At 49.4% G+C, this 15,536-nt stretch overlaps 1 protein-coding gene across 2 annotated transcripts; it reads left to right on the top strand.

Moving 5' to 3' along the window:
* Positions 1-4,991: 4,991 nt before the first annotated feature.
* On the top strand, positions 4,992-14,787 carry NMRAL1 (NmrA like redox sensor 1). Of its 2 annotated transcripts, none has more exons than XM_060033023.1 (6): positions 4,992-5,243; positions 5,439-5,512; positions 8,827-9,065; positions 11,719-11,968; positions 13,236-13,426; positions 14,505-14,787. In XM_060033023.1, the coding sequence occupies exons 2-6, from the start codon at positions 5,473-5,475 to the stop codon at positions 14,682-14,684; spliced, it is 900 nt and encodes a 299-aa protein (XP_059889006.1). In that variant the 5' UTR covers positions 4,992-5,243; positions 5,439-5,472; the 3' UTR covers positions 14,685-14,787. The 2 variants fall into 2 exon arrangements, with proteins under 2 accessions (XP_059889006.1, XP_059889005.1); XM_060033022.1 differs by having other exon boundaries at positions 4,992-5,280.
* Positions 14,788-15,536: the final 749 nt, after the last annotated feature.

The following is a 15,536-nucleotide window of genomic DNA, read 5'->3' as shown; positions in this document are numbered from 1 at the left end:
ATTTAATCTTAAAAACAAATATTGAACTCTAAACAATGTGTGTGCTGAAGTGTTAAAGGGTAAAGAGTACTGATGGGGCTTCCCTGGTGGCGCAGTGGTTGGGAGTCCGCCTGCCGATGCAGGGGACACGGGTTCGTGCCCCGGTCCGGGAAGATCCCACATGCCGCGGAGCGGCTGGGCCCGTGAGCCATGGCCGCTGAGCCTGCGCGTCTGGAGCCTGTGCTCCACAACGGGAGAGGCCACAACAGTGAGAGGCCCGCGTACCGCAAACAAAAAAAGAGTACTGATGTCTGCAACTCACTAGAGAAAACATAAAAAAATAAGATTAGTTGATGGCTAGATAGATATCTGATAAAGCAAATATAGCAAAATGTTAAGAATGAAAGTGGTGAGATTTCGCTGAAGGTTCGGTGGTTAAGACTCTGCCCTTTGGACTTCCTTGGTGGTCCAATGGTTAAGAATCAGCCTGCCAATGCAGAGGACACAGGTTTGATCCCTGGTCCAGGAAGATCCCACATGACACGGAGCAACTAAGCCCAAGAGCCACAACTACTGAAGCCCTCAGGCTTAGAGCCCGTGCTCCACAAGAGAAGCCAGCTCAATGAGAAGCCCTCACACCTCAAGGAAGAGTAGCCACCGCTCACTGCAACTAGAGAAAACCCTCGCGCAGCTACAAAGACTCAGCACAGCCAAAAATAAATAAATAAATTTATTTTAAAAACTAAATAAATTGTTGTTATTTAAAACAATAATTAAAAAAATTTTAAAAGACTCCATGCTTCCATTGCAGGGGGTGCGATTTCCATCCCAGGTTGGGGCATTAAGATCCCACATGCCACATGGCATGGCCAAAAAAAAAAAAAAAAAGAATGAAAGTGGTATTAATATATAGCTGCTTACTATAGAGTTCTTTCAAGTTTTTTTTATGTTCACAAATTTTCATAATAAAATTCGGGGGAAAAATATATTCAATATGATACTGATGAAGTAAAAATTCACATTTTGAGACAAGAAAAATTCTGGGAATTCCTTGGCCGTCCAGTGGTTAGACTCTGCGCTTTCACCGCCGAGGGCCCGGGTTCAGTCCCTGGTCAGGGAACTAAGATCCCACAAGCGTCACAACTTTGCCAAAAAAAAAAAAAATTCTGTTTGGGCCTCCTCCCTCCCTTCTAGTGTGCATTATGTGTATCTGCTTTATGCATTAACCAGCCCTCCCTAGCGGCAGAAATACCTGCTCAACCATAAATACCAATTTTTCCCCTTCTGAAGCCAGTCATGAAATTCCTGAGACCATAACATTCCTTTCTCAATCCTGTAAGGGGTCAGGATGCAGATATCTTGGGGAGATACTGGGTTGCACCTAATGGAAGTTCTTAGCTTAAATATTTATTTATGACTTTATTAATGTAACTAGCTGAATTACTTGTATTCTACGTTTACAAGATTAATGTTTCTTGCATTACCAAATGTGTGACTGAGCCTCAGATCAAATTAATGACGATTAAGCAACTTGAAACAATTGACCTTATATATAGTTCTAGAAGATCAATGATTGTAATAGTGTAACTCTACATATGGGAAGAAGCAACAAGAGGGAATCATTTCCTTGACCATGACAGACTGTAAGACAGGTGGTCCAGAGGCTTTTGACTACTCTAAGCAGGGCCTAGTCCAGTAATAGTACATTAAGTGGCCTATCAATGAAATCCTGACCTGAGAATGAGCATTCCTAGTTCCATGGGACAAACTGGTCACAAAATGCCTCCCAAAACTTGGTTGAAATTAAGACTGAAAGGGAGGAGATTGTAAAATAAAGAATGTTGCCCACCAGCCAGTTCTACAAGAATTGTCATTAGCCACTAGAGTCACTGACCTACAACCCACCCTGAAAGAGCAAAGATCAGGATGAGGCACTTTGTGCTCTAGGAAAACTGACAGAAATGGCCCTCAGATATTTTCAGGAGAAATTTTTAAGAACCCAGTTTCCTGTATCTTCCCATACTTAGAAAAGCACTAAAACAATTAACTAAGATATCTGTTCCTCATGAATAGCAGTAGGCTTCTCCCAGGATGTGTGCTTGACTGCATGTAACCCTTCATCAAAATCACATATATTCTGGCCTCCTCCCTTACCTCTTTGGAACAGTTCTCAGAGCTCAGGTTGATGAGAATAAAATTTTCCATTTCTTTCTTAGATTGACTATTTAATTTTTTTAGTCAACAATCCCTTTTATTTTTTATATTAAAAATTGTTTTCTGTTTTATTTTTTTAACTGCAAAATGTTATCTTTCTACATGTTCATGTTTAGGCATGTAAATGCATCCAAAAGAGGGAAGGTTTACACACTAGAATGACAGAGGGATGTCAAGGCTCACTTGTGCTATATATCTGTACCATTTAAACTTTTTATGAGAATGAATAAATGCATTATGCTATCAAAATCAAATTTAAAAGAATGAATCTTGGGACATCCCTGGTGGTCCAGTGGTTAAGACTCCACACTCCCAATGCAGGGAGCCCAGGTTTGATCCCTGGGCAGGGAACTAGATCCCGCATGCGGCAACAAAGATCCCACATGCCAAAACTAAGACCTGGTGCAGCCAAATAAATAAATAAATATTTTTTTAAAACCCAAAAAACACAACAGGATTAACTTAAAAAAATAATAAAAGAATGAATCTTAACCACTGGCGGTCCAGTGGTTAAGACTCCGTGCTTCCACTGCAGGGGGCATGTGTTCCATCTCTGGTCAGGGAACTAAGATCCTGCATGCCCATGCTGCGTGGCCAAAAAAAAAAGAAAAAAAATGAATGAATCTTAAAACTGCCCCCTGCCCCAAACACGCACACGTAAAATTGAATTAAATCGAGTGGCACTGATTGAAGGAGGGGTTGCTCTAGAGTTAAAAATGAGATAATGTGGGGCTAAGTCTGTGCCTGACATGTAGGAGAAGCCCAGAGAAGGGTTCCCACTGTTATCATCATTAGTACATGTCGCTTGGCTGAGTGAGCTGCTGGCAAGTGCTTTGCTGGAAGTCCTTTGTCAGATATAAAGTCCCACAGGAGGTGCCAAGTCACGGCTGATCATATGCCAGTCAATAGCCAAATCTCTTCCCTCAGGCCTCAGGGAACCGCCTGAGGTGGGTAGCTGGGGCTTCAAGAAACAAGACCTTTGCCCAGGCTGCCTGTCTGCCCACCAACTTCAGGACAGCTCCCTGGCACCAGCACCACTGACCAGAAGCCCAGGGCAGAGATGCTGTTCCCTGCCACTCATTGCCTGCACTGATTTCCAAGCTTCAGGTTCAGCAAGGCCAAAGGGCACTGGAGTTGCTCAGGCCCCAGCGTGGCCCTGGGCTTCTACTCTCAAACCTAGGGACCAGGGCCAATCAACTTCATGGGCTTATGACTGGAGCAGTCATACTGGGTCCCAGGCTCAGAAGGACCTTGGGTTTGGTTTAATGCTCTGCTATCACTGTTCTTGGTAATTTTAAAACAAGGAGCCCCACATTTTCTTTTTTCACTGGGCCTTGCATATTATGCAGCTGGTCCCACTAGGGATCTCCTTGTTTGGATTTATTTCCTTAAAGTGGAGACCTCGGAACATCGAGTTTTGTGGTTTAACCCATGCAGTTAAAGAAAAACCGCATCTTTTATCAGAATAATATGCACTTGTGTTCCATTTAGTGAGTATTTATTGAGTTCCTACTAAGTGCTGGACATTGTGCCAGGAGGGAGAGAGATAGAGACAAAAAAGACATGGGGCCAGCTCTTAAGAAGCCCTGGGTCTAATATGGTAGAGACAATGTTGCCAGTGGAATAGAGATGGGAGTGAAATAGTAGTTACCCTAGCCTAGGGGTCAGGGATGGCTTCTTGGAGGAAGTGGTGGTTATGTGGCGCATTAAGGAATGAGTAGGAGTCAGCCCTATCTAAGGTGGTGGGAGGAAGGTATTCTTGGCAAACTTTGCAGTCTGAGCTCAGAGACATACATAACAGGGTGTGGAGACAATGCAAGATTTAAACATTCTATTTAGACACCACCTTCACTTGTAAACACAAACATAAATGAGTATTTATTAAAATAAATGCATCTTACAACACATAAAGACCAATATTTTACATACATAAAATACACATTACCTGGTGGGTTATCTCCACTATTAGATTCGGGAAAACAGCACCAGTTTTACTTTGATTTCCCTGTGACTCCAGTTCCTAGTAGATGTTTAGACAACCAGTCAGTCAGCAAATATTTATTGAGCGACTACTTTGTGCCAGGTACTATTTTAAGTGCTGGGAACTCAGCAGTGAACACAGAATGTTTACTGTCAGGAAGCTGACGTTCCCTGAGGAGTCAGTACACATTTTGGAATGAATGAAAGGAAAAAAATGAATGCTTTTATCCAGTCAGCAATAAATTTCCGAAGAGGAGTGAGAGGGCCATTTTTGAGTTTTAGTTGAACACAAAGAAATCTCTTTTCTGGGGACTTCCCTGGCCGTCCCCGCTTCCATTGCAGAGGCACAGTTCAATGCCTGGTCGTGGAACTAGGATCCCACATGACGTTGCCTGTGGCCAAAAAAGAAAAAAAAAAAAAAAAAGAAAGAAAGAAAGAGAGAGAGAGATCTCCTTCCTGTTAAATAGAATTCAAAACGGGCAAGTAGTAGCAACCTCAAATGTGAGTCAGGTATACAAGAACTCAAACAGAGCCTTGGGTATTAAGACTCACAGATATAGATTTATTTGTCTTTGGGTGACACCCGTATATCAAAGTTCAGATGCTCATGCAAGATAAAATTTTATTTATTTATTATGTGTTTATGTATTTATTTTTGCTTCGCACAGTCATGACCCCCAGCATCCGGCTAAGAAGCCCTCGGCGTGTACATTTCGGTTAGATCCGATTTACACAAATTCGGTTTACGCAGGCGTCGGGCTGGCGGGTTCTGACCTGAGGCTGAGTCTAGCCGGAGCTGGGACGAACCATCTGTGTCCGCGGAGGGGGGTGGCGGGTCAGCTCCGCGCAGAGTCAGGGCCCAGACGGCTGGGATTCGGAAGCAGGCCAGCCTGGGGTCCCTTCACGCAGGGTCGCCGGGAAGGGGTGACTTTGCCAGGTTGCAGCTGGTGCTGGGGGCGGGGGGCGGCGCCGCTCGCAGGCTTCCATCCTTCCCCTCGGCGGTGGACTCGGCTGCAAAACCGGGGGTCCCTATTTCCCGGACCGTTTCCCACCTAGGCCGCGGCTAGGAGGTACAGCCGACCTGGGGGACCCGGGCGGCGGGTGCAGGTAGGACCCGGGAGGGTCGGGCCCGAGGGGGCGGGGGTCGCGGTGTCCCGACCTCTCCCGGCCGGACCGCCCCCTTGGTCCTACCCGGCGCGCGCGGGGTCGTTCCGGGCAGGCACCCCCGACCCCTTCACCGACTGTGCACCTCTCACGGCCCTCAGACCTCTCCGGACTTAATTTCCGGCTCCCGGCCTCATGGCAGACAAGAAACTGGTGGTCGTGTTTGGAGCCACAGGTAAGCGAAACCCCAAACGGGGGCCCCGAGGCGCAGGACCCCTCACCAAGGCCAGCCCAGGGCAGAGGTCAGGCCGGTCCGACCCCGCAGAGCGTGGGCGCCCGCCCCTCAGCTCCAGAAGACGTCCCCGGCGTCCTGGAGGGAGCGATGAGATGGCTGGGACCCCTGACTCACGGTGGGGCCGTGGGGCAGGACCTGAGAGCAGATTCCCTTTGAATTTTTTTAAAAAATTACTTAGCTTTGAATAGCAGGTGATTGCACATAATATCAAAATTAAATCTCCCTCCCACCTCTGTCCCCGAAACCCCATCCATCACTGTTGTCAAGTTTCTTGAGTAGGGCTTCCCTGGTGGCGCAGTGGTTGAGGGTCCGCCTGCCGATGTAGGAGACACGGGTTCGTGCCCCGGTCCGGGAAGATCCCACATACCGCGTGCCCCGGTCTGGGAAGATCCCACATTCCGCGGAGCGGCTGGGCCCGTGAGCCATGGCTGCTGAGCCTGCGCGTCCGGAGCCTGTGCTCCGCAATGGGAGAGGCCACAACAGTGAGAGGCCTGCGTACTGCAAAAAAAAAAAAAAAGTTTCTTGAGTATCCTTCCAGACAAATTAGGTATATAAAGATACTGTTTATTAAATGGGAGTGTTTTATTTTTACCCCACCTGTTTTTTTCTTTACTGTATATATTTTAAAAATATATAACAGCTTTATTGAGGTATAAATCACATACCATACACTTCACATGTTTAAAGTGTTCAATTCTAGTATATTCACAGAGCTCTGTGACCCTCATCACAATCAGTTTTAGAACATTTCATCACCCCCCCCAAAAAACCCATACCCACTAGCAGTCACTCCCCATTTCCCCAGCCCCTGGAAACTGGCAGTCTATTGTCTAAAGATTTGCCCATTCTGGACATTTCATATAAATGAAATCATACAGTACATGGCCTTTTGTGTCTGGCATCTTTCACTGAGCATTGTTTTCCAGGTTCATCCACATTGTAGCATGAATCTGTACTTCATTCCTTTTTATGGCTGAATAATATTCCATTATATGGATATACCACATTGTGTTTATCCATCATCCATTATGGACATTTGATTTGTTTCCACCTTTTGGTTATTGTGAATAATGCTGCTGTGAACCTTCACATACAAGTTGTTGTGTGGACATATGTTTTTAATTTTCTTGGGACTATACCTAGGAGTGGAATTGCTGGATTATATGGTGACCGTGTTTAGCATTTTGAGGAACTGCCAGACTTTTTCAAAGCGACTGTACCACTTTACATTCCCACCAGTACTGTATGAGGGTAGCTGTAGTTCTTCAGTTTGCCTTTTCCACTCCAGGACATGTTGTGGTCACATAAGTCGTGCATACAGATCTGCTACATTCTTTTTTTTTTTTTTTGTAATTTTATTTTTATTTTTATTTATTTTTGGCTGTGTTGGGTCTTTGTTGCTGAGTGCAGGCCTTCTCTAGTTGCAGCGAGCAGGGGCTACTCTCTGTTGCAGTGCGCAGGCTTCTCATTGCAGTGGCTTCTCTTGTTGTGGAGCGTGGGTTCTAGGCACACGGGCTTCAGTAGTTGTGGATCGTGGGCTCTAGAGCACAGGCTCAGTAGTTGTGGCGCACGGGCTTTGTTGCTTCGTGGCATGTGGGATCTTCCCGGACCAGGGCTCGAACCCGTGTGCCCTGCACTGGCAGGCAGATTCTTAGCCACTGTGCCACCAGGGAAGCCCTGCCACATTCTTTTTAATCACTTTTGTATGGATTTAGCACTTATTTAGCCAGGTTCTTACCAAAGGACATCTAGGTTGTCCATAAACTTCCACTATGGATAATAATACTGCAGCCAATGTTCTTTTTTTTTTGGTAAGGAGTGGATTTATTTATTTATTTATTTATTTATTTGCAGCCAATGTTCTTATACATATATTTATGGATGATTTTTATTTTCTTTCTTTTGATGATTTTAATAATTTTCTCTCTTTTTTTTTCTTTTTTGGCCGTGCCACGGAGCTTGTGGGATCTTAGTTCCCCAACCAGGGATCAAACCCAGGCCCTCAACAGTGAGAGTGCAGAGCCCTAGCCACTGGACTGCCAGGGAATTCCCCTCAATCTTTTTTTTTTTTTTTTTTTAAGGTATAGGTGATACTTTATTTCTTAAGCTAAGCGGTGGGCTTATGGGTGTTAGTATCCCTTTTTTGTATGTGCTAAATATTTCATAATACAGACTTCCCTGGTGGTCCAGTGGCTAAGACTCCACGCTCCCAATGCAGGGGGCCCGGGTTCGATCCCTGGTCAGGGAACTAGATCCCACATGCATGCCGCAACTAAAGAACCCGCATGCCGCAACTAAGACCTGGCGCAGCCAAAATAAATAAATAAATATTTAAAAAATATTTCATAATACATTTTAAAATTTTTGTAAAGGTGTAAGTGTGATGACTGCTAAAACATGGATGAACCTTGAAAACATAAGTGAGAGAAGCCAGACACAAAACACCACATATTGTGTGACTCCATTTATGTGAAGTGTCCAAAATAGGCAAATCCGTAGAGACAGAGAGTAGATTAGTGGTTGCCAGGGGCTAAAGGGGAAGGGAAAATGGGGAGTGGCTGCTGATGGGTATGGACTTTCTTTTCTGGGGCAATGAAAATGTTCTAAAATTGACTGCAATGATGGTTGCACACTCTGAATGTACTAAAAGCTGCTGCACTGTACACTTTAAAAGGGTGAACGTGGGCTTCCCTGGTGGCACAGTGGTTAAGAATCCGCCTGCCAATGCACGGGACACGGGTTCAAGCCCTGGCCCAGGAAAATCCCACATGCTGCGGAGCAACTAAGCCCGTGCGCCACAACTACTGAGCCTGCACCCTAGAGCTGTGAGCCACAACTACTGAGCCCGTGCGCCACAACTACTGAAGCCCATGTGCCTAGAGCCCGTGCTCTGCAACAATAGAAGCCACTGCAATGAGAAGCCTGTGCACCACAACAAAGAGTAGACCCCACTCGCCGCAACTAGAGAAAGCCTGCGTGTAGCAACGAAGACCCAACACAGCCAAAAATAAATAAATAATTTGTTTTAAAATTGTATTTAAAAAAATAAAATTAAAATAAAAGGATGAATGTTACGGTATGTGAATTCTATCTCAATGAAGCTGTTAGTTACAAGATTGTGTGAGGCAAAACAGTGGGAATCACAGGTGAAAAGTGCCAGGTGTGTTGCTGTGGTGGAGGATTCCCTGCAGGGCCTCACCCTTGGCAGGCTCCCAGGCTGGTCCCACCCTGCGGGTCTTTCTGCCTCTCTGCAGGTGCCCAGGGGGGCTCAGTGGCCCGGACACTCCTGGAAGATGGGACATTCAGGGTCCGAGTGGTGACCCGGGACCCTGGGCAGAGGGCAGCGAAGAAGCTGAGGCTGCAAGGTGCAGAAGTAGTGCAGGGAGACCAGGATGATGAGGCCAGCATGGAGCTGGCCCTGATCGGGGCTCACGCCACCTTCATCGTGACCAACTACTGGGAGAACTGCAGCCAGGAGCAGGAGGTCAAGCAGGTAAGGGCAGGCGGGAGGGCATGGGGAAGCCAGGGCAGGAGCAGGCCATCTTCAAAGGTGCTCCCAGGTCTCTACTTGCCCTTGTGGGGCAGCTCCAACTTGCCAGAGAGGGGCTGACCCCTGCCTGACCACTGACACTGCAGGCCTTTCCCCTCCTCTTCTATGCAGCCCTCCTAGACTTTGATGAGGGCAGAAGGTGGCCGCTTCCTCATCCGATGACTTCTTTTAGACATCATTCATGTACCATACTGTTCACCCTTTTGTTTTTAAAGCTTTTATTTTATTACTGTTTTTAAAGTATTTATTTATTTATTTTTGGCTGCGTCAGGTCTTAGTTGCGGCACGCGGCATATTTTGTTGCAGCACGTGGGCTTCTCTCTAGTTCTGGTTCACCGGCTCAGTAGTTGAGGCACGGGCTTAGTTGCTCCGCGACATGTGGGATCTTAGTTCCCCAACCAGGCATCAAACCCGCATCCCCTGCATTGGAAGGCTCATTCTTAACCACTGGATCACCAGGGAAGTCCCTGTTCCCCCTTTTAAAGTGTACAATTCAGTGGTTTTTAACATATTCACAAAGTTGTGCAGCCATTATCACTACCTAATTCCAGAACATTTCATCACCCCAAAAGAAACACCATACCTGGTAGCGGTCACTCCGCATTCCCCACTTCCTCAGCCGCAGGCAACCACAATCTGCTTTGTGTCATCCAGTGACTCTTTACACTTTCTAAAAAACTCTATTGACCCATAATTTTCTTAAAATCAAATGTAGGGACTTCCCTGGTGGTGCAGTGGTTAAGAATCTGCCTGCCAATGCAGGGAACGTGGGTTTGATCCCTGGTCCAGGAAGATCCCACATGCCAAAGGGCAACTAAGCCCGTGCACCACAACTACTGAGCCTGCACTCTAAAGCCCGCGAGCACAACTACTGAGCCCGCGTGCCACAATTACCGAAGCCCACGCACCTAGAGCCCGTGCTCCGCAACAAGAGGAGCCACCGCAATGAGAAGCCTGCGCACCACAACGAAGAGTAGCCCCCGCTCTCCGCAACTAGAGAAAGCCCACACACAGCAGCGAAGACCCAGTGCAGCCAAAAATAAATAAATAAATAAAAGTAAACTTTTTAATTGTACAATTTAATGAAATTTGAAAATAAATATACCCATGTAACTACCATTCTAATCAAAATATAATACATCTCCATCATTCCGAAAAGTCCTCCATGTCCCCTTTCAGATGTTTTCTGTTTCTCTTTATTCTGTTTTCCACCCAGCTTCTCTCTGGTTGGGTGGTTATTGAGCCCAGGTGGTGGGGGGAGGGATGTGAGAGGAACATGCATCTTTTTAAAGTCTCTTGGAAGGTGGGGACACTTGCGGTGGGCCTGTCACGTAGCAGGCACTCAGGTATTTGTGGGAGGTATGACTGGTGCCACAGCAAAGGCACTGGGCTGAGACCGTGCCTGTCGGCTTTCAGTCCTGCCTCATCCACAGCTCCCCACCGTTGTGGCTGTGGACGTGACTTCCCCGCGCTGGTCTTTCCTCCTGTGTACAATAAAGGGAGACTGGACCGGACCACTGGTCTCCAAACTTGTTTTTAGCCCTGAGCCTTTCTTTAGGTACAGTCTTACATGGAAGCCCATCTCAGAGAGTGGACAGAGACAGCTTTTCTGGTGCACGCAGATCTCGTCAACCTGACCTCCTGAGCCATAACAAATGACCCCAAGCCAGGTGGCTTAAAACAACAGGAATTTATTCTCTCCCCGTTCTGGAGGCCAGGAGTCCAACAGCAAGGTGTTGGCCCTGCCCTGTCTGGAGGCTCCAAGGGAGGTTCCAATTCTTGCCTCTTCCAGCGCCCAGTGGTACCAGCTCTCCGTGAGGCAACATCACTCCGGGCTCTGCCTCTGTTTACACAAGGCCTCTCCTCTTCTCTGTGTCTCCTCTTCCATCTCTCATAAGGACACTCGTCATTGGGTTGAGGGCCCAGGAGGATAATCCAGGATGATCTCAAGTTCCTTAACAAAAATATCTGCAGAAACCTTTTTCCAAATGATGTGGCATTCACAGGTTCTGGGGTTTGGGACATGGACATATCTTTTGGGAGGCCACCATCCAGCACCCTACACAGCCTTGTGCAGCAGGTCGTGTTTCTGTCCCCATTTAACCGACAAGGCCAAAACAGTTAGACCCCTTGTCTTGGATGGCACAGCCAGTGTGCTGCAGAGCTGGTCTGGAGCCCAGGTGGTTTGTGTTGTGTGCTTAACTGCTGAGCCGTAGCACTTCCCTAGGGGATGGTTGGGGCTCTCCCAGGAAGACGGCCCAGCACGGGGACAAGATGCTTTCTGAGAGCAGGCAGAGGCGGAAGCCTCTGTGCGCACCCTCCCACGTGGCACACGGTGGGCTGTGGTCCAGTACACTGGAAGGTGGAACGACCCAGACGATCTAGAGAAGGGGCGCTAAGGCTATGCGAGTGGTGAGAAGCTTATAATCCCGTGGTAGAGCGTGTGGCGCCATGTGAGCCGCACACGGAAGAGGGAGCCTTATCAGAGGGCTCTTGGCACCGGGCACAGTGGCCTCTGGGGTGGGAGAGCCAGTGCTGTGATGGGGACACACATCCTCCCTCTGAGCTTTGTGGTTTCTCCTTCCCTGCCCACCAGGGAAAGCTGCTGGCCGATCTGGCGAAGCGCCTGGGCCTGCACTACGTGGTCTACAGTGGCCTGGAGAACATCAAGAAGCTGACAGCAGGGAGACTGGCAGCAGGACACTTTGATGGCAAAGGGGAGGTGGAGGAATATTTCCGGGACATTGGCGTCCCCATGACCAGCGTGCGGCTGCCCTGTTATTTCGAGAACCTCCTCTCCTGCTTCCTGCCCCAGAAAGCCCCAGATGGAAAGAGCTACTTGCTGAGTGAGTGCCCTCCCCGCTTCCTCGGGTGTCTCCTCTCACCGTGTGGAGCCGTGGTGGCCCACTGGGCTTGTCCTCAGAGGGCTCTGGGTCCAAGCTCTGGCTCGCTCACGTTAGGCTGTGACTGCGAGCAATGCATGTGACCACGCTGGGCCTCTGCGTCCTGTCCCGTGAGATGGGCATGACTCGGACTTCCCCGGGGCCATGGGAAAATCTGCCGAGTCTGGGGATGCAGTGCTTTGTCTGTCGAAGAGCTTTACGGAGAGAGTGTGCTTATCGTTACTGCTTCATAAATAAGGAGAGGATTTGGACAGCGAGGTCCAATTGTAGATTTCCCGAAATAGGAAAGCACTTTCTTCTCAACATCTGTTTGCAAATCCGTAAACAGCTTCGAGGGAACCATGTACGACCTGTGTCCTGCCGGCGGGGCAGTGGGTTAATGCAGGTGGCTCAGCAGGCGGAGCAGGAGGGGTCTGAGCCCTCCCAGCCTCTCACCTCTGTGTGAACGCCGCTCACCCTCGCTTGGGTCTCACCTGCTGGTGAGCAGTCTTGTCCTTGTGTTGGCACACGGGTTTGCAAAGCCATAACCAGAGATTTGCAAAGCCATAATCAGATTCACCTGTGTTCCGTCTGTAAGTTGGAACAGGCTCCACCCCGGCAGGCTCCCTGGCCCATCTGAATGGGCAGCCACGGAAATTTTATAGGGCAGGGCCTGAGCGCTCCAGGTGCCTCATCAGGACACAGCTCTGCCTCTCCATCCCCAAGACCACACCTTGGCAGGTGGAGTCACTCGTTAATTTAACATGTTTATCAGCACCCGTCATGCTGCTCTGGGGTCAGCCCTGGCCTCAGCTGATCGAGCATTCCTGCCGGTGGAGCTGGTGTTTGGAGCACCCCCCACCACAGGCGTCCCTATCAGGGATTCGGGTCTGACGAAGTGTACGGGGGCCTGAACCCTGGGAGCTCCCGTTCTCAGAGGTGCCTATCAAAGCCTTCCTCTCCTTCCCCTTGTTCCCGTCTCAGGCCTGAGAGGGGCAGCAGGCCCAGGGTTCTCCCCGCCTTGGGAAGAGCACAGCCAGGCTCCCAGGGTTTGAATGGCCTGCCAGGTGGCACAGCTCGATCGTGTCCCATTTCCTGACTCATTTCTCCTGCTGACACCGGAGGTGTCTGCCTCGTGCCAGGTGCTGGCTTGTGCACACATCCAGTCGACTGGCCGGTGGGGACCAACCCCTCAGAGACGCGTGCCAGCACGTCCCTCTTTCCCTCCCAGGCTTGCCCATGGGTGACGTGCCCATGGACGGCATGTCTGTGTCCGACCTGGGCCCCGTGGTGCTCAGCCTGCTGAAGATGCCCGAAGACTACATCGGCCAGAACATCGGGCTCAGCACCTGCAGGCACACGGTGGAGGAGTACGCTGCCTTGCTCTCCAGGCATACCAGGAAGACCGTGAGAGATGCCAAGGTGGAGGGCCCAGGCTTGGGACTTGGCAGCCGCGGTCAGAGGGGCTTTGTGGGTAGAAGGGAAGGGGCATCTAGGGCTTCCCTAGCACTCTGAGCAGCGTAAAGCCAAATTCATTCACTGTGAACGTTTATATCGTGCTGTTCTTAGGAGCCAGGTGTGGCCACTGAGTGAAACTTCTGGTTTTGTCAGTTGATCAAGTGGTAAGGAAGGGTTCCAGGAAGAGGGGACAGTAGGGGCCAAAGCAAGGAGGGAAAACGCAGGGTGTCTTGGGCTTCTCTCGGGGAGGGGAAGGAGGCCGGATTAGGCCCCATCCTGGTCCCCTCTTCTTGGCCTGGCAGAGTCCCCTCCTCACCTTGCCTACTCTGTCTTCCTGTCCAGACCCCCAGGTGCCTTGTTTCTTGTTTCTCATTATGAAAATCTGGGCTACTCCAAGTCATTAAATGACAAAAACCACCTGTAGAGCGCCCTCAGACCCAAGCAGAGCAATGATGGGGGAGAGGCTATGGCAGGACGGGCCAGTCAGACCTTGGACTCAGATCTTGCTCCCAGCCCTTAACACCCACCCGTGTGTGACTGGAGGCCCAGCCCCTGACCCCTCTCTGCCTCAGTTTCCTCATCTGTAAAGTGGGTATATGGAGAGTATCCCCCTCCTCGGGCTGCTGTGAGGATTGAATGGAACAATTGCTGTAAATGCTCCCAATGAACGCACTAGAAACATGCACTAAATGGTTGCATATTACTCTCTAAACAAAGAAAGCCTGAGGCAGTCATGGAGGATTTGGAAGCTGAGGAGTTAAGATTCAGTTCGGTCAGGAAAGGGGAACACCTTTGGTTTTTTGAGCAAGAAGTGACGTAAGCATAGTTCTGATTTGGAAAGGACTGAGAAGTTTTCATCTCATCATCTTGGAAGAACAGGATTTAAATTGCCCTAGAACAGTGGTTTTTGACGTTTCATCTTTATAATAGACTGGTTTTCAGGTGAACTTAGTGGGGACCAGGGTAGGAACTGAGGTGTCAACAGCGTGGTCAGGGTACTGCAGATGCCGATCGACCCTAAGAGACTCCCCTCTGCTTCCAGATAAGCCCCGAGGACTACGAGAAGCTTGGCTTCCCCGGCGCCCAGGACCTGGCCAATATGTTCCGTTTCTATGCCCTGAAACCTGACCGCAACATCGAACTGAGCCTGAGGCTCAACCCCAAGGCCAGGACGCTGGACCAGTGGCTGGAGCAGCACAAAGGGGACTTTGCAGGACTGTGACCCTGCCCACCTCTCAACCCCATCTGGGGGGACGGGAGGTATAGTCACAGTGATCCTTTCTTGTGTTACAAGAAAGTTTATTTTTTAAATAAAGGCCATTGTTCTCACAGATGGCTTCCAAAAGAAAAGTGCTTTGTTTCAGGGACTGGGGTTGGGGTGGCAGCTGCCTGAGGACATGAAAGTTCCAACAGGAAGCATAAAGTGGTGGGGGGCCCAGTCAAGTGGGGGGGGGCTGAGAGGACCCCCCCTACGCCCGCCAGCCAGGAGCAACATTTGACACCCCTGCACACATGCCGTTCCTCTCCAGAACGTGAGTGCAGCCACCCACGTGTTCCTTCTTTGAGTTTTAGGGCAGGAAGACCGGCCCCTTCTCCCACACTCTTTTCCTGCCTCCTGGGCCCCCGGGTGCAGAGGCCTCGAGACGTGGGTGATCGCAAAACAGGCTGGAAAGAAACCCTTGAAGGAACGTGGCAGTTCTGTGGACCCCAGGTCATATAAGACTTGGACACTGCTGAGAAAAGGTGACACCGCCCGCAGCAAAGGCTGGGAAGGGAAACCAGAGAAATAACCACCCAGCCCTACTTGGTGGGTTGAGCTCCCCAGGCATTTGGACCGTTTCCCTCTACTGCTTGCTTTACAGAAGAGAAATGAAGGCCCAGAGGACACAGCCGGCAGACTGACCAGTGTCTGCGTGGACTTGTGAAACCTCCACCAGCATCTGTACTACCCCGCCTCAGCCTCAGGACCCGCAGAGGCATTGAAAGGGGAGCAGGGCAGCCAAACTCATTCGATCTGTTCATTAACTGAGTCACTGAAAAAGCACTTCTTTGACAACCTACCAGTGTAAGCTAG

Source organism: Delphinus delphis, chromosome 15, assembly GCF_949987515.2.
Source record: "Delphinus delphis chromosome 15, mDelDel1.2, whole genome shotgun sequence".
Taxonomy (NCBI): Eukaryota; Metazoa; Chordata; class Mammalia; order Artiodactyla; family Delphinidae; genus Delphinus; species Delphinus delphis.
The sequence above is the reverse complement of the archived record's forward strand: the minus strand, read 5'-3'. Positions and strand labels throughout refer to the sequence as shown.